The sequence below is a fragment of the Babylonia areolata genome, chromosome 7 (assembly GCF_041734735.1).
Source record: "Babylonia areolata isolate BAREFJ2019XMU chromosome 7, ASM4173473v1, whole genome shotgun sequence".
Classification (NCBI taxonomy): Eukaryota; Metazoa; Mollusca; class Gastropoda; order Neogastropoda; family Buccinidae; genus Babylonia; species Babylonia areolata.
Window position 1 is genome coordinate 26110291 of NC_134882.1, and position 24997 is coordinate 26135287.

At 46.0% G+C, this 24997-nt stretch overlaps 1 protein-coding gene across 1 annotated transcript in view; it reads right to left on the reverse strand.

The window, feature by feature from the left end:
- LOC143283926 (protein meiotic P26-like) overlaps positions 1-24997 on the reverse strand; it is a 47073-nt gene that overhangs the window by 12405 nt on the left and 9671 nt on the right. Inside the window, exons 7-13 of the mRNA XM_076590366.1 lie at positions 24510-24711; positions 17554-17935; positions 16794-17045; positions 11322-11463; positions 9158-9318; positions 7501-7689; positions 3591-3742 (exon numbers count right to left, since the gene is read on the reverse strand). Coding sequence (XP_076446481.1) covers positions 3591-3742; positions 7501-7689; positions 9158-9318; positions 11322-11463; positions 16794-17045; positions 17554-17935; positions 24510-24711 — 1480 coding nt within the window. The remainder of the gene's footprint in view (positions 1-3590; positions 3743-7500; positions 7690-9157; positions 9319-11321; positions 11464-16793; positions 17046-17553; positions 17936-24509; positions 24712-24997) is intronic.

The following is a 24997-nucleotide window of genomic DNA, read 5'->3' on the forward strand; positions in this document are numbered from 1 at the left end:
CTGTAGTTGGAGCAGTCCGACTTTTCTCCCTTGTTTTTATACAGGGTGATGATGACTGCGTCACGGAGGTCCTGTGGTAGTTTGCCTTGCTCCCAGCAGCAGACAAAGAGGTTGTGGAGTTTGGAGTGTAGTGCTGGGCCTCCATTCTTCCACGCCTCCGGCGGAATTCCGTCAACCCCTGCTGCCTTGCCACATTTCAGCTGTTCAATGGCCTTGACAGTCTCTTCTAGGGTTGGTAGCTCGTCCAGTTGTAATTTCACTGGCTGTTGTGGGATGCGGAGAATTGCCGAGTCTTGAACCGTGCGGTTGGCGCTGAAGAGGGCCTGGAAATGTTCCGACCACCTGTTCAGGATCGACGTCTTGTCTGTGAAGAGCACCTGGCCGTCTGCGCTGCGCAAAGGACTCTGGACCTGGTATGAGGGACCGTACACCACCTTCAAGGCTTCGTATAAGCCCCGGTAGTCACCAGTGTCTGCACAAAGCTGAGCCCTCTCTGCCAGGTTGGTCCACCACCCATTTTGAATCTCACGAAGCTTGCGCTGGAGGTTGCTGCATATGAGCCGGAAGGTTGCTTTCTTCACCGGACAAGACGGTTGTGCAAGGTGAGCCTGGTGGGCTGATCTCTTCTTCGCCAGCAATTCTTGGATCTCCTGGTTGTTTTCGTCAAACCAGTCCTTGTTCTTTTTCGACGAGAACCCTAGGACTTCTTCAGAGGACTGCAGGATGGCTGATTTCAGCTGTGCCCATAGTGCTTCTGGAGAGGGGTCTGTGGGGCAACTGGGGTCTTCAAGTTTGTCCTGAAGCTTCGCCTGGAATTCAGCTTTCACTTCAGCTGACTGAAAGTTGCCGACCTGGAATTTCTTCCTAGGAGCTCCTCCTTTCTTTGGTTTGGGCTTGAAGTGGAGCCTGAGCTTGCTGCGGACGAGGCGGTGGTCAGTATGACACTCCGCGCTGGGCATCACTCGGGTGTGTAGGACGTCTCGTACGTCTCTCTGGCGCATCAGGATGTAATCAATGAGGTGCCAATGTTTGGACCGAGGATGCATCCACGTTGTCTTCAGGCTGTCCTTCTGCTGGAAAATGGTGTTGGTGATGGTAAACTGCTGCTCTGCACAGAACTCGAGAAGAAGGCGCCCATTGTCGTTGCAATTACCAACGCCATGCTTGCCAAGGACTCCTTTCCAGGCTTCTGAATCTTGGCCAACTCTGGCATTGAAGTCGCCAAGGATGATGACCTTGTCGTCAGCAGGGGTGTTCTGAACGAGGTTGCGCAGATCAGTGTAAAACTTGACCTTTTCTGTGGGGTCCGCTTGGAGGGTTGGAGCGTACACGCTGAACAGAGTGGCATGCTGTTTGTTCCGTAGTGGGAGGCGCATGGACATAATTCGGTCTGAGTGTCCTGTTGGCAGGTTTTCAAGCTTGGAGGCAATGGTGCTCCTGACCATAAAGCCTACGCCATAAAGGCGTCTCTCGGTCTCTGGCTTGCCTGACCAGTAGAGGGTGTACCCAGCGCCGTGTTCCTGGAGGCTGCCTTTCCCTGCAAAGCGGACTTCGCTGACGGCAGCAATGTCAATGTTCAGTCTCTGAAGTTCGTGTGCGACTAGAGCGGAACGCCTTTCTGGGTGGTTGCTGTCTGCAGAGTCACGCATGGTTCGGATGTTCCAGCATGCTACCTTTAGTCCTTTTGCACCTAATTGTGAGGCAGGTGCCGGCCTTTTCTTCTCTATTGTTGTTCGACCGCGTTTGGAGATGCCCGTTGACCGCGGCTAGCCAACTGGGGGGTATGGAGATGAGCATTTGTTTGGACCACCTTTTCTAGGCCCCTCTCCGTGTGGAGCAAGCAGTGCTGTCCCTAGAAAAGGCTGCTTGGTCGTTCAGGGTGCTGCCGAGTGATGCTGTCACCTCCGGGTCAACAATCTGTGAGGGGACAAACACCCACTCATCTCACTGTAGGACCGAGGGCTGGGCAGGTGGGAACCGCAGGCTCCGCCGGGCCGAGTAGGGCCCCTGAGCAGCCGTCGGTCCTGACAAGGAGGCCGTTGTGACCGTGGAGGTCACCTGTGGGTTGACAGAGGCCCGGTTTGTGGACAGAGTGGCAATATTGGTCGAGGAGCTCGACCTGACCGACAAGAAGTCGATCCCACTTCTCGGGGCTGTGTGTGTCACCCTGTGAGATGTGCTGGGTTGGGTCCGGTGGGGAGCGGACAAGGGGCTGGCCCTTGGTGCTCCCGGCAACCCAGCGTGCACCATAGGTGCGCCCCAGTACGGGTAGAATGGGGGTAACCACCCGTGGGCACCAGCCATACTGTGACCCGAACCCCAAGGGTCACTGGCGCGTTGACCTCCATGAAGGGAACAACCTGGCCAAGTCGGAGGGAGGTCAGGTCCGACTTGGGTGTCAGTCCCGCCCGAAGACAAGCGGGCTGACTGCCCGGAACCGCCTGACACGCGCGGGCCTCCCCCAGCAGGGGAGACCGGCCGGATAGCGGGAAGACCTGCCGAGCAGGTTGCCACGCGCCCCGAATCCCCTCCCGTGGGGAGACTGGGGTGGCTTGGCCCGGGGTGGGCAAAGTAGAGATATCCCCCCCCCCCCCCCCCGGAACCAAATTTTTCTCCCCCCCCCAAAAGGAGGTGGGGGAGGGGGGTCGACGGAGAAGGGAGGAGGGGGAACAACAATGGGGCCCGTGAGGGCCGTCTCCGAGTGGGGACCCGGGTAATGGCCGGGCGCGGCCTCCCCTTGGGAGTCCGCGCCTAGCTGCGAGTCCCCACAGCCCGGAGAGGACTTGCCATTCCCCCTTCTCCCCGCCTCATGCTGGGACACCTCAGGAGGCGACGCTCGTACCTCTTTCCCCCCCGGTCCCCTTCATGACCGTTTTACTGGTACGAAAGACGCCTCCGCGATCAGCGTCTAACGACACATCGCCGCGGTCCGTATCGGGAGGAATCATGAGCTCCGGGCCTGGGAGAGTCTCTTGCCGAGTCTCAATCCCAGCATCATGATCCCTGCCTTCGTGGTATGGCACACTTGGCATGGAACCCGCGCTTAGGCACCCAGCGAAAATCCGACCCCCAACAGAGAAAGGAAAGACAGGATCGACTTAGAGGCAGAAAAAAACGAACGAATCGAGGGTGCCGAGTCGAATCGAGTACACAGAATGTAAGAATACAATAAACACAAGCCGCATGCAACAAAATAAGGCCAAAAGGATACGCTTAATAGCCGAAAAAAGCGTAAGACGAGACAGCGTAAACCTGACAAGATGGCGTGGAGAGCCTTGGCCAAAGGAAATGATTCAGCGCTTATAGCTTTTAGAGGCGTTTGATTGGCCGAGAGCGGGCGGGCCCGTCTTTTCACTGTTAGCCGCGCGAAATTTGGCCAAGCAGAGCAAACCAATAGGCCTAGTTTGCATCAGTTTGACATGGTACAGTATATGACACCAAATAATCATTTAAACTGTTCCTGAATAGTTTCAAGCATTCACACAACTTCCAGCCTTAAAAAATTCAAGTAGTATTGGAAGTAATGCAGGTTTGCTGCATATTACAGCAATCATCTCCATTATTCTCCATTAACACTTTCTTCCCCTCACCTTAAAATCACAGACAAAATATTCCCTGTTGCTGACAGCGATGTCAGACGGCTCTCGCATGTAGTCACTGCAATCAAACCACTTGACCAGCTCTCCTCCTTCCGAGATAACAAAGACTGTGGGTGACACACTGTCCACGGCCACAATATTTCCTGTAGAACACATGGAAAGTAATAATTGTAGGACAGGTCAGTAAAACCAAGACGGCTGCTGGAAAAGAGAACGCTGCTTCCGTTAACACAATGGGGGTTAATTACCACGGAAGGCTATTAACTACAACTACTTTTGATTTCTAAGCATGGGCGGACTAATAATTTGTAAAGGACAGGAATCCAGACCCCTGCTGGAGTCTGCACCAGAGGGTCACGGTATAGTATGTGTAATTAAATCATCTTTTCAGCACTGAATATTGTGCTGAGAGAGAAATCAAAACACTTTTACACAGGCCAACACATGCATCACTTTGAAGACGAACACACAGACATAGAAATCTGCAGAAACTTTAGATGGAGAGACGAAGGAGCTATTTTGGGAAGAGATGTTTTAAGGCCAAAATTGAAAGAGCAACATAATAGCAAATACAGAAATTTGTTAACCCAGTCTGACCACAAACTACATAAAACTGAAAAGATTTAACAAAATTAGACAATGAACATTACTTTGATGTCTGTAACCAATAAAACCACTGTAGATACTGCTGAAGCAGTAATGGCCAGACCAACCACAGTATCAATGTAGTGGATGGCATTTTTTTTTCAGAAAGCGGCCACTGCCAATACACAAGATTTAATGAACTCCGACAATGAACATTGCCAATACACAAAAGATTTAATGAACTCAGACAATGAACATTACTTATGATGAATGATATGGATACTTATATAGTGCCCATCTTTTAAGTGCTTCACAAACGCAGGGTCAGTTGCATAACAGGCTGCCAACATGGGTTGAGCCGACTGACGGCTGGCATTGAACGCTCATCATTCATTTCCTATTTCATATGATTTCAGGCACCCACACATACACACTCAGACATGTAACATTTTACGTGTATGACTGTTTTGTTTATCTACCCCGCCATGTATGCAGCCATACTCCATTTTCGGGGGGGGTGTATGCTGGGCATGTTCTTGTTTCCATAACCCACCAAAGGCTGACATAGATTACAGGATCATTAAGGTGGATCACGGCATAGGTTTTTCACCAAAAATTATTAAAAAGAAAAACGTGTTTGGGGATTATACTTGTATTTGGTCAAATAATGTCTCTTCTTTGCATTTCTGTCAACTATTTTGCTCAATCTGACCGATTTCACTGCAAATAAAATCATTTTCTGACATGGGTGTGTGTGAAGTTTGAGTGAATGTGACAAAAAAAATCAAAGTTTGCATCAATTTGGATGGCCTGGTGCTCACGATCTGGTTTGGAAACCCCCACTTATTTGGTATCAGTGTGAAGGTCATTAACCGGTCTGTCTTCTCATTTCTATTTCCTGTGGAAAATTCCACTCACGGAAACACATGAACAGCAAATCCGAAGGAACCCGAGAGGCATTTTTGAGGGGTTGTGGCTGAGTCGAGGTTTCTGATTGGCTTGTCAGAGTAAAAAAAATAGCCCACTGGCCCAATCGGTCATGTGACTTTTTCCAAGATGGCGTCTGTTTTCTTCACGATTTCAATCGACACACCAGTTGCGTAAGATTTTGATCGAAGGTTTCTATTACAAGTCACAGACAATGCCAAAACACGTTGGAAAGTTTAGGATTGTCTTTGCATTCAGCAAAAGGAAGAGAAAGCGTAAGATTACAACACAAGCTGAAAAAAAGCCTGCCGTAACAGCGACTGACTTAGCGGTGCCTTCAACATCTACAGGCGTCAGTGAAAGCACGCCGCTTCTCAGTTCGAAGAGAAAATTGGGCGTTTTCACCAGAAAATATGCGTGTACGGGTGACAGTGACTCCAGTTCAGACAAAGAACCACCGTCAAAAAAATAAGTGCATCAGTTCCTGAAGTACAACTTCGCTCAGGATAGCCACAGTCCTCACAGAACATCATCGTTGATGTGTCAACGTTGGACTGCTTGGTGTCGTCAGTTCATTGTGAAAAATGCGAAGCAAAGGTTTGTGGAAATTAATATAATAGTCTACAGATATATAATATTTAATATATATAATATAGTATTCTATTTTATTTCATTTCATGAGTTTTTGTTATGTTTCATAGCAACAACAAAAAAAAAAAAAAGAAAAAAAGAAAAAAAAAGCCATCTGAATACCTTTTTTCTTTTTTTTGTGAGCCCATTGATTTACTTTTTTTTTTCCCCCAAGTTCTTTGATTTTTGTTTTCAGAGGTTGTTTTTATTTTTCTCAAGTATTGAAATACTTTCCCCAGTAATATTTCTGTGGATTTTTGCTGAGTCTGACATACTGTCAGTGTGTGTGTGTGTGTGTGTGTAAAAAACTGTCAGTCTGAGTCTCTTTATTCTCTCTCTCTCTGTAAAAAACTGTCAGTCTCTCTTTATTCTCTCTCTCTCTCTCTGTGTCTCTCATTCTCTCTTGTACCTTCTATTCTCACACATTTGATTTTTTTTTTTTCCAGGTCTCTGTATTTGAAGATGAGACAAAGAGGATGGGGTCAGCTGAACTGGATCTTGTGGCTGGGAGCAATGCAGAGATGTTTGCAGAGAAATCAGACATGCTCAGGGTCAAAACAGCAACCAGAAAATCCTCCGACAGAGCAAAACAAAAGAGGAAAAAAATTGAAACTGTAAGACGTCAGGAACGTGAACACTGACGGGCAGATGAGGGAGAAGTATACGCCCCAGGAGCATTTTGAACAATCAAATGACTGAAAAATCTCTCTCTCACCACTTAGTGATACTGGCCAAGTGCTGTTTTCTTATTATTTTTTTTTAGTGTGTAACTATGGGTTGTAGTTTGTGAGTTCTCAACACAATCTTTGAAGGCGTTTTTCTCAAAAGTTGAATTTCTGCTGCAGCTGCGTCAGTGGCCCGTGTAACAACTGATACAGTGAAACTATTATCATAAAATTAGGCATACTGATGTAACAATGCGTGCTGAGTGCATTGGACATAGAACTCTCTACCTCTAATAGTTTTTTTTTGATAGCAAGTGACTAAAACATACTAACGCGAATGCATAATTCTAGGCATTTTTGACAAGACAGAGAACAATGCTTGTGGACAATGGGCATCTGCTTTTGTGATCACTGCACTAAATGTCAAAACAAACTGTGGAAATGATGAGAATCATTATGTAATGCATGTGTTCAGTGCTGCAAAGGGGGCAAATAACGGTATGTATTTTTATGATAAAATTATCACATCTTCATATCTGTTTGACTTATAAACTTTATACTTAGCACAGGTATCCATATCAACATCCTGAGTATGTGTACCAAATTTCATGCAGATATCTTTAGTAGTTCCTGAGAAACAAAAATTAGTTAAAAATGACGCAGTGGTCCACCTTAACGTGTGTATTTGATCTTCTGCATGCGTATACACACGATTGTGGTTCAAGCACTAGCAGGTCTGCACATATACTTACCTTGGAGACCGGAAAAATCTCCACCTTTTTCCCACCATGTACCGCTGCGAAGATCTGAACCCAGGGCCCTCAGACTGAAAGTCCGCTTTACCCACACAGCTACTGCGCCTGATTATCTCTGAATGTTCTGCCTATAACCAACCAAACCACTGTGGATACTGCTGAATTCACCCGAAGCAGTAATGGCCAGACCAGCCAAAATATCAATGTAGCAGATTGCAATCTTCTTCAGAAAGTGGCCATTGCCACAACTCAAAATATTCAATAAAATCAGACAATGAGCATTACTGTTTACATTCTGCCTGTAACCAATCAAATCACTGTGCATACTGCTGAACTCACCTGAAGCAGTAATAGCCAGACCAGCCACAATATCAATGTAGCGGATGGCAATCTTTTTCAGAAAGTGGCCATTGCGGGTGAATATCTGCATATGAGAGCGTTCGTTGCCACGGTCACACACCACAAACTTGCCAGAAGGACGCATCACAGCCACTTTACGAGGGTACCACAGCTGGCCTTCTTCGCGACCTGCAACAAGCCAACAGAAAGAGTGGACGTCAACTGGACATTCTGAATGATGATATCTGGTGTAAGTTGACATGCCAGTTATCTATTTTCTGATCTCATTTTATGCAAACTGGAAGAACAAGCACTGAGTGCAGTGTAGAAATTTAATATTCAACAGCTCAACAGGTGCAAAAAAAACCCCAGTAATTAACTGAAGGGGTATGAACCCAATCTCACCACTATACTAACAAAGCATATTTTTACATAGCCAACTCCTCTTTTGGCAGTCCCATGATCTGCACCATTATCAGTGCCATTACTCCCATGCTGCTCATTCGAGTCTCCCATACACAGCCGTATCTGGGTTTGTCTGTCGCAGTCCCAGCATCAGCATCCCACAGGGAACTGTCTAGGTTGCAAGGAGGCCACACACATGACGAGATCCTGCTTTGCTGTGGAGTCACTCTGGTGGTGGTTCCAGTTGTGCTAGTTTTGATTCAGTAAAGGACAATACATACTAAGCCCCCTACTGATGACAGTAATTGCTTAGTCACAGAGAAAGACTTTGTGAGCGTTTGCCAAAGCTTTTAAGTTTCAAAGTTGCAAGTTGAGTTCGATGACTGTCGATCGTAGTAGCATTATCTGAACGACTATTCTGAAGGTGATTTCTGCACGAGAGTTTTGTAGAAGTTGATCATACTGAGTGACCTTGACATCCACTGAGTTTTACCGATATTGAGAGTGTAGTTGATACTTGAGTGTGAATCGATCACCAGACTTCCAAAATCGTGAATCGATCGCCGGACCTCCGAAATCATGAATCAATTGCCGTACCTCCGAAATCATAAATCGATCGCCAGACCGTCGGAATCGATACTGTCAGTTGTTGATTGCACTGATACGTGTTGGCACTCTGCATGATCTTCCTGATTTTGCTAGTTAAATGGATTATATTTTTCTTTTCATTATGAAGAAATTACATGTGAGGTAGGTTTGTTGTTTGTTTTTGTTTGTTTGCTGTTGTTTTTCTCCCGACCATTATAGGAAAACACACCATCCCTCAAAACGAAAACATAAAAATCAGCATGTTCATTGTTGGAATTAAAGTCGAGTAAGAAAAAGAATAAAAAGAAGATGTGTTAAAAGTCACTGCAGACCAGATTAACTTTATTTCAAAGAAAATCATACTGTAATGAAAAGAATTTTTTTCAAAGTTGACCATCAAGTTTGACACATTTACTTTTTGTGTGTAAATACAAAGCAACATGAACCTGGAAACAAAAATTCTTTTGCAACTTTATTATGTGTAGAATGCAGGAAAAATAACATGTGTAACAAAAGAAGGTAATTATATTTTTAATCAATGTTTATAATTACCCACTATTGAAAATTCCAAGAGTTATTCGCCTTGACATGGGATTTCAGGGGTGATTGGTGCTGAGCATCCTGGGGAAAAGAGGGTGAAGATGTGACGATCAAGTTTTCTTACCTGGAATACCAAACTGAGTCTTGAACTCTCCGGTCTTCTCGAAAACCTGGATGCGATGGTTGTTAGTGTCAGCCACGATGATGTCTTGCTCGATACCCAGACAGAAGCCATGTGGAGAATTGAACTGGCATTTGCCTGGGCCCAGCTGGCCGAACTTGCAGCTGCACGACAAATTACTAAATGCTAAATTAAAACAGTTACGTACCATTTTTTTTTTTTTTTTTTTTTTTACAGGTACAATAAAATAAATTACCCATTCATTGAACACTCAAGTTGAAAAAATTAAAATCAAAACACTCAAAAGAGACCAAGACAGACCAAGTGACTCTGGACCCACAGAGGTGAAAAGAGGGAGAAAAGCCACATCTATTCAAGTCACTATTCAAAGCTTACCTGCCCCGTCTGCCATAAGCAGCGTTTCTCATGACAAACTACAGCGCATCCTTTACGCACAGAAATCATAAAAGGATCCCCAGTTTTCAGTACAGTATGTTCCAAGGATGTAAACGATTTTCCCAACAAGTTTTAATTTCTCGGCCTACATTCTAGGCCATTGACTGCAGTTAAGCATAGCAGACGATGTCACTGTTTGGAGTTGCGTCCCTTGGTTTTTGCACCTTCATCGGATAACAGACCTGCCTAGTACAATGATTCATCCATAGTTTTCTATGATTCATAGCCCCCAGACTACGGCACTATGGCCGAGTAAAATAACTATGATCCTGCACAATGATGTGCATACAGCAAAAGCCAAGAAACGCCACACACATTCATCACTCTTGGCATGTTGCCGAGATATTTCAGTGGATGATACAGCAATACACTTCATGGCAGCAGTTAGTATGCGTTATTTAGATCAGGGATCTATAGCTGAAGTACCGGAGATTCATCTGCGTTACCTGTATGTAGGTCTTGTTCAAACGTGCGTGGGGATTCTGTCTCTCATTTGGACATACATTTCACTATTGCCATTTTTGATCACACACACACACACAACACACACACACATTTTACCGTCACTGACACATGTACACACAGTGAAACAGACACTGCACACACACAAATCGACACACAAACTTAAACATGCAGAAACATTTTACCATCACTCATATTACATACAAGGACACACTGACGCACACATGCACACACATGTGCACCAACACACACCACCTTGGCTGCACACACATACTACACACACACAAGTGCTCACAACACACGCATACACATGCACGCAAGCACACACACGCGCCTGTGCACGATTTCCATCATGATTCCAGTCTGGTCACTTTTTGCAACAATCACTTTGTAGCACCAAAGTGCAACACAACAAAAACATTGAAGCATTGAAGTGCAACACAGCAAAAACTTTGAAGCACTCAGCTGGGCGTAATCGACCTGAAATAAGGCAATACACTTACATAGCCGCAGTTATCACTATTGCTGTTGTTGAAAAGGCATACACATGTACACGCATAGACACTGACGCATGCTCTCTCTCTCTCTCTATTTATGGACAATACATATAACTAATTCAGTGATTTACCATGTACCTATATTTTTCAAGATTAAATTTTCTATTTTGATTGCAGCAGAACCTTCCAAATGTAGAAGTCTTGAATTTTATACTCTGTTTTAGTTTGTCATTTTCTTGACAAATTAAAACCAGCAGAGTTGCTGGCTGAGTGAAAGCAAGAGACAGTGAAGTTTATCTTTCTATTTGAGCAACAGAGAGACAGTGTGGCTGAGATAAAGTGATGGTTTTCAATGAGACAAAATGATAGTTCATGTAAAGTGGAAACCAAAAAATGGCTGACAGCTAGAAATGTCATCAATTTGACAAGGCATTGTCCCTGTATTGTGTGTGTGTGTGTGTGTGTGTGTGTGTATGTGTGTGTGATTGTTGAAATGGATATTCTAATTTTACACGGGGGAACCTTTACAATCCTGGAAGGACCCCCCAAAATTTACACACAGGGTCCCTGGGACCCTTAAATCTGATCTTAATGGGAAACACTGATGCAATATTGCTAATCCACTCACACTCTAGAAATAAGCTGAAGAAAATCACACTAATCAGGAGGCAGACAAAACAAAAAAAACTTTCTTATCCCAAAGTCTAGAACATTTGCACCCCCTATTGTATGACTAAATTACACAAACTCACCGAATCTGCATGGCGCTCATCTTGCTGGGCCGACGAACAGGGGGGTAGGGTGCGGTGGTGGTTGCACCAGAGAAGGTACTGCCAGTGGGAGAACCCAGGCTTGGGTTCCCAATGTCTGCGCTGCTCCCTGCAGAACCACCAACTACACTATATAAAACTGCTCTATAACATAACTACACCTCTGTCAATTCCTATAAAGATTTTTCAGGGCCTAACCAGTTGAGCGCCTATACAACATCAGCTGACATTCTGCAAAAAGTTTGCCACAGTGCCTTTGTCTACTGACGTCCTGCATGTATTCTGATTTTTCCTTCATCTGATTTTGGTACAATCAACAGAATCTGGAATGGTCAGTTTAATGTGTCTGGATTATAAACATACTATTTAACCCCTTGCCTGCTAACATTTTAACAATGCTTTATTCCTGTGTGACATGGAAAAACTCAGGGTTTCCACCTTAATGCAAAAAACACTACTTCCTCAACTATAAAGATATGTACTTGAAATTTTGTATGATGATTGCTCATACATTGTACTTTAAGAGGGTTATAAAGTTATAATAATTCTGTTGGAATTGTTCTGGTTGTTTAAAACCCATATCAAAGAAAATATCCATGAAATCAAGTGGTTAAAAAATAACTGCCTCACAATTATTCCATGATTTTCTCAGTCAAATTTATTTTAGTTGTGTGGCTGTGGCCCAGTATTTCAAGTGTTCAAAATAGCAGCCTGAGCCACCCAACTGTGTGCTGGCACCCATCAGACAGTCCTCCCTCCAACGGCTGGTAGCCAGCTTGCCTGTCCCCACCACCCTTCCATTACAAGCTACACATGTAGTGACAGTAACAACTGGTTCATGTTCACTGTTACTTCACTCCTGGTGTACTATACAGATGTAGACCAGTCAGGGCACAAAACGTGCATCACTGCTACTTTCATTCCGTGTCACAAAGTGGGTTGTGACTTATCATACACCAAATCTGTAGCTGTAACACCACCCTCACCACTACAAAGGTTTTCTTCTTCACTGTCCATATCTTTCATTATTTGCTGAGCCACTTTGAGGCTGTAAAAATTTAAAAAATGAGCTGTGGTCGATCTTTGCTAGACACCATTTCGACCAACTGCGTCTTCAAGTTACTTCGGAATTCCCCACCGCCAATGAGTCATACCATACATACCATGCAAGTCTGAGGAATGTAAACAACCTCCAAACATTCTAGAAGACAGGGAGAAACAAAGTAGGTCGTTTCCTTTTAACCATCAACTATTTATTGCTGATGCCTGGAGGCGCACAACAGAACAACAAAGGGACGCGAGTCTCAAACACCACTTTTTTCTCAATACTGATATGCTAACTGGGCCACTTCGAGGGCATGTGTAATGAGGGTTTTGCATCATGCCAAAAAGGTGTCGAACACTTCGTCAAGTGAAGACAGTGGTCCCAATCAGCAGATTTACATAACTTTGCAAGCTGTGCTGATGATTATGTTTTAAGTTTAGTGATGAGAGATGGATATGTCTTGCCTTATGATTGGTTTGAACCTGAAGGTGATGACGACAACAGTGATGACACTGACAAATCCAACTCTTTCTTCAGTCTATCAATCCAATTACACATTATTTCTGAACGAGTGACTGTGACTGACAGTGAAGGTGCAGAATTTTCACACGATTTGAGTAAAGATGAAGGAGAGAAAGAGGAGTGGTGTAAGACAACAGGGCAGATTGAAGTAGGTGTGGTCCAGCTTGTCTTTTCAGTGTTCAACTGCCGAGATGGCAACAGCCAATAATCCATAATTTTCTTGAAATCCGATCGATAAGACGGGAATCACATGTTCTTTACTTTTTCACGCTTTTTTGTCACTGATCAAGTTGACCAATATTTTTGTGGAGGAAACTTTGTCAGGCCAGTCACAACCAGGAGAAAGGGTATATTATCAAAGCAGTCTGTTCTAAAGGGGGGTGCTCTTTGGTGTAAGAAAAGCTCAAAAGCTCACTCTCTGAGAACGTGATCAGTTATTCCCTTAAATGACTACAAGTGTTGTGTTTGTTATCAAAAACTTCTACGCTATCTTTTCTTTTAATGGTATGTATCAGACAATCAGCATGCTATTTCCAGTTGTATTTTGTTTTCTTTGTAAGTGTCATTCTGTCTTATCTTCACTTTGAAATGCCTGAATAGTTATCTAGCTTCAAAATAATTGAGAAAAAAGCCCAGATTAAAATCCAGTTCTTTTCCTTCACAAAAACTAAATTTACTTTTGTTCTGCATCTCATTGTTTTTGTGCTAGAAATTTTTTTTCTTCCAATTATTACCCATGAATCATTGCATTCCATGGCGAAGAGAAGCACTTCTTTTTCTTCTTTTTTTCCAAAATTCTCTGGCACTGAACTGGTTAAAGGCGTGTTTTTATTTTGTGATTTTTTGGTGGTTTTTACTTTATATATATATCTTTATTATAAAAATAGAAACTAGTGTATGAATACTTAATGTTTCTTTGACTGCATGTGGCCAGTTTCGAGTTAACTCTCTCCGTACGACGGAATGCGTGAGCATTCCTACATAAAATGTATTCAGTTTCGGACAACAGAATGGAATAGCATTTTCCAAAAATAACAAGAGAGGCAAGGCCTTCAAGACTCACTTGTGATACACTTAAAAAAAAATCCCAGCTTTTTATGTATTGAGTATAATTTTAAAATGTAATGTTTAAGATGAGAAAGATCAGTTTAAAGCAAATTAAGTCTCCTAGCATTAATTACAGAGTAATTTCCCTTTTTTACTATCTGCACCAAAACGTTTGCAAAATAAATAAAACTTCCATGCTCAGCAAAAGAAGTTCCTGTTTGAACAAAAAATGATAATAATGACTGCTCTTGTTGTTGAGTCAGAATATCAGATCAAAGTGCCAAGTTTAGAGAATACAAAAAATATAAATATAACAGTAAATGTAGTTTGCATATAATTAGGCTTCATTTTTTATTTTTTTGTGCCCATCCCAGGGGTGCAATATTGTTTTCAACAAGATGACTGGAAAGAACTGAATTTTTCCTATTTTTATGCCTAATTTGGTGTCAACTGACAAAGTATTTGCAGAGAAAATGTCAATGTTAAAGTTTACCACGGACACACAGACACACACACAACCGAACACCGGGTTAAAACATAGACTCACTTTGTTTACACAAGAGTAAAAAATCCAACACGCACTGTGCACACGATTTTGTGATTAACCAAGCAGTGTGTGCTATTCTGGGGCACTCCGCAACCGAATGATATGATTGGCCAGCCTGCCATGTGTGGCCTGTCTGGCACACACGCTGACAAAGTCACTGACCGGTCGTCCGCTCGTGTGCCGGCCTGTTAGCAAATCGGGTTCTTCTGAAAACGTTGTGGAGCGAAAAGGCAGCGACAGCAACATTTTAGAGTTGCCGAAATACTTGAAAAGCTAAAAACTGAAGGGTCAGACATTGTAGAGGTGGATGATGACGAAGAAGACTGAATTAAGTGCAGAAAACGAGCATGGGTATGGTGATTCAGTGTGGCATTGGCATTATTTTCTACATTATGGCAAAACTGTGAAAACAAGATCAGAAATTTGATAATAAGATGAGAAATTTTATTTTTTAATATATATTATATATATATATATATATATATATATATATATATATATATATATATAATATATTAAAAAATAAAATTTCTCATATATATATATATATATATATATATATATATATATATAATAGCCTAACACATAAAACACCAGTTCTGAAAGTTTCATTTCTTATTCAGTATTTTTTATTTTTTGTAATTTTTTTTTTCCAAACCCTTACAAATGGGCCATCTGTGGGGGAAAAGCAAAGCAGAAAACTTGTCATCCTGAAAGAGTTAACCATTATATACCATACTTGCCCTATAGCCACTTGCAGTGAAACACCCGAACATGCCCGGTACTGCCCGTTAAACACGTGCTTACGATGGGTGCAGCCATTGTTGTTTACATAAATGAGACTGTCGCAAGATTCACAGCCTCTTTTTCGGCACTTATAGCCATGCATTTTGCGCCTGACAGAGTCTGATTTGCTTAACTTTGACAAAGTTGTGAATTTTTGAAGTTTCAAGACGAGTTTGATGATTGCAGAGAGGTTAAGCATTATCTGAACGGCAATGCTGAAGATGATTTTGAACTGTTTTAATGATTTCAAAGTGAGAATCTTATAAAAAATTAAAAAATTTTTTTTTTAATTTATCGAACTGAGTGATCTAAATGTCGACTGACCAAGTTTTGCCAACAATGAGAGTGAAGTTGGTCACTTGAATGTGAATCGATCGCCAGCACCAAAAAATCATGAATCAAACGCCAGACCTTCGAAATCGATAGTCAGTGAGTTAGTCTTGATTTCACTGATATTTATTGGCATTCTGCACAATCTTCCTGATTGTGCAAGTTCAATGGAATACATTACTGATTTGGTTAAGTTTCACCAAAGTTCTAAGTTTCAAAGTTGCAAGATGAGTTTAATGACTGTCAAGAGTAGCTGAGTAATCCGAACGACTATTCTGAAGATGATTTCTGCATGAGACTTTGGTAAAAGTCAACTGTACTGAGTGACCAAGACATCCACTGAGTTTTACCAATATTGAGAGTGTAGTTGGTACTTGAGTGTGAATCGATCGCCAGACTTCTGCAACTGTGAATCGATCGCCAGACCTCCGAAATCATGAATCGATCATCGGACCTCTAAAATCATGAATCGATTGCCAGACCATCGAAATAGATACTGTCAGTCACTGACTGCACCGATACTTATTGGCGTTCTGCACCATCTTCCTGATTTTGCTAGTTCAATGGATTACATTTTTCTTTTCAATATGGAGAAACTAAATGTGAGGTAGGTTGTTTGTTTTTGTTTGTTTGCTGTTGTTTTTCTCCACCATCATTGGAATACATAACAACATCAAAATCAAAAGAACTTAAAAATCAGCATGTTTATTGTTGCAATTCAAGTTGAGTAACAAAAAGAATACAAAGAAGATATCTAAGAAGACACTGCAGACCTGATAAACTTATTTCAAAGAAAATCATCCTGTAATTAAAAGAATTTTTTTCAAAGCTGATCATCAAATTTAGCACTTTTATTTTTTTGTGTAAATACAAAGCAACATGAACCTTGAAACTAAAATTCTTTTGCAACTTTATTACGAGTATGTTGCAGGAAAAATAAATATGTATAACAATAGAAGGTAATTATATTTATAATCAATGTTTATAATTACCCACTATCAAAAATCGCAAGTTATTCCCCTTGGCATGGGATTTCATGGGTGATTAGTACTGAGTGAACTGGGGGTAAGAGGGTTAATTAAGCATGGACATAGCAGAGACCAGTCTGCACTAGTCATATGTAGTCAGTCTAGTCGCCTGGAAAAAATTAATGACAAAAAGTAGTGTCAGCACCAACCTGTGACAGCAGGCATTTCCATGGTAGGCATGGTGTTGAAGGGCAAAGAGGGGGGCGGGGGCTGGCTGTGCAGCAGAGAGGCCAGCTGCTCCAGGTTGTCCGTCTGCACCTGCTGGGTAGGGGACACCGCCAGCATGCCTTGTATACCATCTGTACCTTGCCCCATTGGGGTCTGGGTGCGGCTGGTGGACCCACTGCCCACGCTCCCTGCTGCACTTGTGTTCACCTCCGTCAGGGGGCTGCCCATGATGGCTGTGAAACACACAGTCACCTATATGCTGGCAGCTGTGCACAAGCCATCCATTTCTTTTGCACAGATTCTTACCTCACAGTACCACTGACTCAATCATACTTTTGAATGCACTCAATGATCCATCTCCCTCCTCTCAAACAATTCAGTATCTAATATCACTCATTTTATAAGCATTCAAGTTAGTGCAAAAAAGGAAGCACACAAAAAATGCAAAATGGTCAACAGCAAGAGGCTAACTATTTACATTTTCAAATGAACAATGCTCCTCTCACCACCCACACCCCATCATCTAACTTCCTTTCCAGAACCACCAAAATCACTGTAACTTCCCCAAACCCCCTCAACACTGCTTTATTCCTGCTGTATTTTCTACACCTCCCTCCCTCCTTCTCTGTCTTCTATATACCCACTGGATAATTCAATTCTGAACACAGCATTGCTTACAAGGATGTACAACCAATCCATCCGAAAGAGACCACACACACAGAAAAAATCTGTTGCACTGACCTTGGCCGTTGAGGCCCACAGATGTCAGCTTTGCCATGGCAGCAATATTCATCATGGTGGCGCTGTTGTTACTGTTGCTCTCCATGGAAATGCCACTGTCCGACATGGCCGGGGAAAGGGATGTGCGGGAGACTGGGTCCAGAGGAGGGATGGGCGGCGCACTGGCTAGAGAGGCCACACTGGCCATGGGGGGCAGGGAGTCAAAGGTGCTGCTCAGCGCCGCCAGCTGGCTCACGTTGCTCATGGTGGGCAGTGAGGGAGCCAGGAATTCAGCATCAGTGGCCACGTGACCCACTAGTTGTTCTGCTGCTATCATACTGGGAACCACAGCCATGGAACTAAAAGTTGGCTTGCTTTCAAAGGAGGGTTGGACAGGTGACATCTGCAACAGCCAAAATACATCCTACTTGTCAGTTTCAGCCACTGAACCAAGATGACTAAGCCAACAAATACTTATGACAGGGTGAGAGAGGTTGGATGCATTAAAACTGAAGTATTGCCACTTTTAACAGGGGACCTTGGGAGATGTTAACATGCTCCACTGACTTTATTCACATTATAGTGGGAAAATAATTCTCTCTAGGAATTTTCAATGATTCAAAATAAAGTTCATTTACAAATAGGAGGAGTTTGTATTATACTCCATGTTTGGTGATACATATACTTGCCATGTCAAACTGATGCAAACTAGGCCTGTCGGTTTGCTCTGCTTGGCCAAATTTCGCACGGCTAACAGTGAATAGACGAGCCGTCTTGCCCGGTCCGCTCTTAGCCAATCAAACGCCTCTAAAAGCTATAAGCGCTGAACCATTCCGTGGCCATCGAAGAAAATGCCCCATGAGAACCACGGCGGAGACATGGGGACAGACGGGCGGGCATTCAAGTTTGACATGGTAAGTATATGTATCACCAAACATGGAGTACAATACAAACTCCTCCTTTTGGGTGTCATATACTGTACCATGTCAAACTGATGCAGAATTTAAAGCAAATGGAGGGGGGCAACGCCTACTGGTTCGTATGGGGAGCCCTTGTAACCGAGACGGCAGTGTTAGCCACAACAAAGGAAATCCCCTTGAAACCGTCAGCCCTGGTCATACGGAAATCCCGGAGGTAGAAGTTGATGAAGGGATTCTCAGACCGCCAGAAGGCTGCCTCCAAGACATGCTGCAGTGACACGGAGTGCTGGAAAGCAGCCGAAGTAGCTATGGCTCGCACTTTGTGTGCTCTGGGATTAAGACAGCTCATATCCCTGTGTGCATGAGAGAAGGCTCTATGAATGACTTGGGAAACCCAGCGGGAAATGGTGCCTGCAGCGATGTCTTTCTTGTAATTCTCATTGAGGGAGATGAGAAGACGCCTCTGAGAAGAACGCCTATGGCGAGACCTATCCCAATAGTATTTGAGACACCGAACAGGGCAGAGATGCCTATCCTCATCATCTTGGGCAAGAATATCAGTCAAAGGTCTGACCCTCTGAGAGGGGGAAGGGACCTCGGGGTCTTGGTTCTTTGCCAGAAACTCTGGAAGGAAACGAAGAGTGATGGAACCATCTTTGTGGAAGGCCAGATCTTGTGGCATTCCACTAAAACCATGAATCTCGCTTCTACGACGGCCTGTGCCCAGCAACAGAAGGAAAGTGGTCTTGAGGGTGAGCAAGTCGAAAGGAATAGTCCCCAATGGCTCGAAGGGCTGTTTTCGATTGAAATCCAGCACCAGGAACAAGTCCCAGGGGGGCACTCTTCTGGGGTTTCTAGCTTCCTTCAGAGAGGCGCCCCTAGCCACCTCTCTGAGCAGGAAATCCGCTTCAAAGGCAGGACCACCTAGCTGTTTGATTGTGGTACAGATGGCAGACCTGTACCCTCGCACAGAACTAGCAGACAGGTTGAGAACCGAGGAGCAGTGAGCCAGAAGTTGGCCAGCTGCTTGCTCATAGGGTTAGTAGGGGGAATGTCCTGAGCTGTACACCACCGCAACCATTTCTTCCAGCGAAAGTCATACAAAGTCTCCGTTCCCTCCCTCCTTGCTTTGGTGACTATGGAGAGGAGGTCAGAGGAGGCATCCCCCTGGGTCAGCGCAGCCGACACAGAGGCCAAACGAGGGGTCGAAGACTTCAATGGTGATGCTGACAGTTCCGACCGCACACCAGCCACGCGTGCAGGTGGAGCAGTTGAGGATTGGAATGAGGAATGCCCGAACGAGGCTGCCTCAGCAGATGAGATTTGGTTTCGAGTTCCAGGGGTGGAACACGTGTCAGGGACTGAAGGTCCGGAAACCAGGGCTGGGCCGGCCATTTTGGCGCAATGAGGATCAGCTGCAGGCATTCCAATCTGGCTTTCCTTATCACCTTGGACAGAATTGGAAAGGGAGGAAACGCGTAGGCAATCAGACTGCTCCAGTCTAGAGAGAGAGCATCCACTGCCCACGCTTCTGGGTCAGCGACCGGAGAGACGGAAGTGGGAAGTCTCTTGTTGAACTTTGTGGCAAAAAGGTCCACCATCGGCCGAAACTACCGTTCCCACATCCCCTGAAGGGTGTCCTTGTCCAGGGTCCACTCTGTGTGGATGACACTCTTGGACCTGCTGAGAGCATCTGCCAAGATGTTGGCTTTTCCTGCTGTGTCTCGCTGAAAGTGCAATGCCCTTGCTATGGCACCAACGGAGGAGAGCCTCAGTCTGCAGGGAGATGTCTGCTGAGTGCGCTCCCCCCCCCCCCCCCCCCCGCCCCCTTTGTTCATGCGACCGTCGTTTTGTCCATGAACAAGCGGATGGTCTTGCCAGTGGCCTCCCCCAGGAAGTGCAGGAGAGCCCTGCGAACTGCCTCCAGTTGAAGAACACTGATGTGGCATAGGCGCTCCTCCAGGGACCAAATCCCTGCTGCATGGAGCGAGTCCATGTGGGCTCCCCAGCCCCCTGTGTCCGAAGAGGGGTGATTAACTACTCTGATGTCACTTTGAGGAACCACTCGCCCAGACATATCTGGGTATCCCATGGCTGAGTGCTCTGGGACCACCGTAACCTCAGTGCCCTCTGAAGAGGGCACTTGAGAACCCTGCCCTGGGGAATGTGAGGTGCCATGGACTCCATCATGCCCAGGAGGGAAGAAAGTGTCCGCGCTGTTGCTTGGGAGGAACGGCGCAAGTGGCTGAGGAGGCCTGCCAAATGGTCCGAGCGATCTGGCGTCGGAGAGACTATCATGGACCACGTGTCGAATCTCATCCCTAAGAAGTCGAAGGACTGACTTGGGGACAGATCGCATTTCTCCTGGTTCGTGAGGAAGCCCAGTTGGGAGCAAAGGTCTAGAAGTCTGGCCGTATGACTCTGGCACAGGGCCTGTGACTGGGCCAGGATAAGCCAGTCGTTCAGGTACACACAGAGACGAATGGATTCCGACCGGATGATGGACACCAATTCCCGCACCACCTTGGTAAACAGGAAAGGGGCAAGGGACAGACCAAATGGAGGGGCCGAGAACTGGAACACCTTGTCCCTCCACACGAACCTCAGGTACCGACGGGATGCCGGATGGATGAGGATATGAAAATAAGCATCTTTCAGATTGATAGAGGTAGCCCAATCGCCCCATTGAATGGTCTCCCGAATCTGTGCCTGTGTGTCCATCTTGAATTTGATTTTGGGGAGGAATTTGTTGAGGGGGGACAAGTCCAAAACTGGTCTCCCCCCTCCTGAGACCTTTGGAATCACCAACAACCGGCCGTAAAAACATGGGCCCGGGACCGAGAGTTGAGATATCGCCCCTATGAGGAGTAGGTGCGATATCTCTCTAAGACGCTCTCCTGCTCCGTCGAGCTGGGCACGCAAGGAGGAGTGGATCTTAGAGGGGGGCGGTCCTCCGCCCAAGGCAGCATGTACCCCGACTCTAGCACCGATACAATCCCGTCGTTGAGTCCCAGAGCACGCCACTGGTGTGCATGCCGGGACAAGTTTCCTACCTGGAGGGGCTGAACGACTGGCGGTGCTGAATCGAGGCCCAGTCATTGGGGGTGCAGCCTTCTGGCCTTGGGCATGGCCGGTCGGCTTGGACGGACATGAGGTGGTTTATTCCTCTGCCACTGATTCTGCGCACGCCACTTTGACTTAAGTGGCGTGGTATATGGAGGGGCCCTGGTGGCCGGTCTCTTCAATGGCATAGAACCCTGGCGCCCCTGGGAGGTGTGGGCCAAATATGAGGCCACCTCCCTGTTTGTCTCTGCCCTGTGGCTGACAAAATGGGGTGCATACTGGCCGAAGAGGGAGTGCTGCTGTGCTGGGATGGACCGCAGGACAGCCCTCTCCTCCACAGGAATGTTAGAGAGGCGGAGAACGGCATCACGCCGCGCTAGCACAGTATTGAAGAGAAGGCTGGAAGCTGTGTCTGCAGCTGCCGTGAGACCAGATGCTACCCCATTGCCAAAAGCGTTACCTCTGGTCGGTGAAGAGGCCAGGCGGGACAGAAGAAGGAGACCCTGTGTCCTAATTAACCGGACACTGTTCCCACAGCTCCTTGGCCCTGTGGAGGAACGCGTCGAAGAAGGTGTAAGCCGTGGAAACCTCGAGGAGGCAGCGGTGGGCCAATTTGTCCCACTCTGCTAACGTTTTAAAGGATAGGGTAGCTGAAGTGGGGAAGGTGGTGCGCTGTGAGACCAACATCCTGTCCTGCGCGGAGGGCTCTGCTTCCCTGTAGGCAGGGTGGTCCTGTGTGTACCAGGACCACACCCCTCCCTTGGAGGAATCTTTATGGAACTTTCCCGGGGAAAAAGAACCCAGGGCAGAGAGGGACTCCCTACCTGGAGGAGGGATGAAAGCAGCACCTGACAGTGCGGGCTGGCTTATTAAGCCATTCCTGTGCCATTTCTGGCACTCTTGAGTCACCTTGTGGTTCTGGAGTTAGAGTCACATGGCGTAAGGAGGGTCAAGGGTAACAAAGTAGCCTGAGGGACTGATTCGGCATATGTGACCCTATTGGGGAGGGTCAGTTCGAGCTTGTCAAAGTCCGAGTTTGGCTCAGGCTGGTCCCTTGGGAGGCGTGGGCTCAATCTGTCCCCCTGGGATGTGGGCAAAGAGTGCTCATCGCCTTGTTCGTCCTCATCCGAAGACAGGGGCTCCCACTCTTGTTCGCAGTCCATCCCCTGCTGGGTGCCATCCCAAGTGGATGTACCCACTGGGGCGTCCTGTGAGCTGTGGTCAGCCCAACGGGATGAGCTGGGACGATCCTGAGCCGGGACCATGGCCACAGCTGTGTCCTTGACGCCTGAAGCGGGTGGGGAGCGTGTGGACCGTAGGTCCAACCATGCTTGGGATGGTGGGTGCCACACCTTCTCAGAGAGGGCGTCCCTGGATGCAAGAGGGACCCACGAGTGCCGTGAGGGGACAAACACCCACTCATCTCCCTGTAGGACCGAGGGCTGGGTAGGTGGGAACTGCAGGCTCCCCCGGGCCAAGCGGGGCCCCTCAGCAGCCGTCGGTCCTGACAAGGAGGCCATTGTGACCATGGAGGTAACCTGTGGGTTGACAGAGGACCGATTTGTGGACAGAGTGGCAATATTGGTCGAGGAGCTCGACCTGACCGACAAGAAGACGATCCCACTTGTCGGGGCTGTGTGTGTCACCCTGTGAGATGTGCTGGGTTGGGTCCGGTGGGGAGCGGACAAGGGGTTGGCCCCTGGTACTCCCGGCAACCCAGCGTGCACCATAAGTGCGCCCCAGTACAGGTAGAATGGGGGTAACCACCTGTGGGCACCAGCCATACTGTGACCCGAACCCCAAGGGTCACTGGCACCTTGACCTCCATGAAGGGAAAAACCTGGTCGGAGGGAGGTCAGGTCCAACTTGGGTGTCAGTCCCGCCCGAAGACGAGTGGGCTGACTGCCCAAAACCGCCTGACATGCGCGGGCCTCCCCCAGCAGGGGAGACCAGCCGGATAATGGCCGGGCGCGGCCTCCCCTTGGGAGTTCGCGCCTAGCTGCGAGTCGCCACCGCCAAGAGAACTTGCCACTCCCCCCTCTCCCTGCCTCGCACTGGGACACCTCAGGAGGCGACGCTCATACCCCTTTCCCCCCGGTCCCCTTCATGACCGTTTTACTGGTACGAAAGTCGCCTCCGCGATCAGCGTCTAAAGACACATCCCTGCGGTCCGTATCAGGAGGAATCATGAGCTTTGGGCCTGGGAGAGTCTCTTGCCGAGTCTCAATCCCAGCATCATGATCCCTGCCTTCGTGGGATGGCATACGAGGCATGGTACCTGCGCTTAGGCACACAGCGAAAATCCGACCCCCAACAGAGAAAGGAAAGACAGGATTAACTTAAAGGTAGAGAAAAACGAACGAATCGAGGGGGCCGAGTCGAATCGAGTACACAGAATGTAAGAATACAATACAGACAAGCCACATGCAGCAAAGTAAGGCCAAATGAATACGCTTAATAGCCAAAAAAAGGAGCTTAAGACGAGACGCGTAAACCTGACAAGATGGCGTGGAGAGCCTTGGCCAAAGGAATGGTTCAGCACTTATAGCTTTTAGAGGCGTTTGATTAGCTAAGAGCAGACCAGGCAAGACGGCTCGTCTTTTCACTGTTAGCCGCACGAAACTTGGCCCAGCAGAGCAAACCAATAGGCCTAGTTTGCATCAGTCTGACATGGTACAGTATATGACACCAAAAGGAGGATTATCGTGCATCTGAACTTTTCTGTTACAGTGCTGAGTGAATGGACTGTTTCTTTGGAGCCAATATGAAAGCTGCTTATCAAAGAATCCGCACCAAAAACAGTGCTCAAGATGATATCCAAATAAAGAAAAATAGTGAATGGGAAAAACTCTTAGCTGCTATTTGGTATGCTAGCATTACCCTTTAGTTAACATGCTTTAACATTGTGAACTGTGGTTAAAGGTTACAGGCAAGGACCAATAAATCCTCAATATAGTCTTGATATTAATCTGATATAAGTTTATAACAACTTACCTTAGTTTCCTCATTGTTCCAACATCCAAAGGTCTGAGTGACAACATTCTCAAAGACGGATACATCCGATTTGAACTCAATAGTACCACTGATGCTGGTCTTCAACTGGGTGTTCATTAAAGACATCAGCTGAGTCTCTGCCATGTTCTTGTACACTGGCAAGTAAGCAGCACCCTCTCCGTTCAGCAGCTTCTCAATGAAACTGAAACATTACAAGGTAAACCAACACGGTCATCTTTTGGCCATCATTTTGTACCTTTACTAAATTGGCTAGACTCCCTCAAGAGGAGTGGCCCTGTCAAAACGAGGAGGCAAACATGGTGTCATAAATTCAAACTTCATCGTGTTTTCAGTACATTTGCAAATAATGAGCCTGCCGGAGTCTGCACTAGTTGGGTCACGGTTAAGTATTAGTAATTAAATGAGCATTTTAGGTAAATCAAATCTGAAATGTGTCTTGGGGCTCGTCTTCATTGACATGCATTATA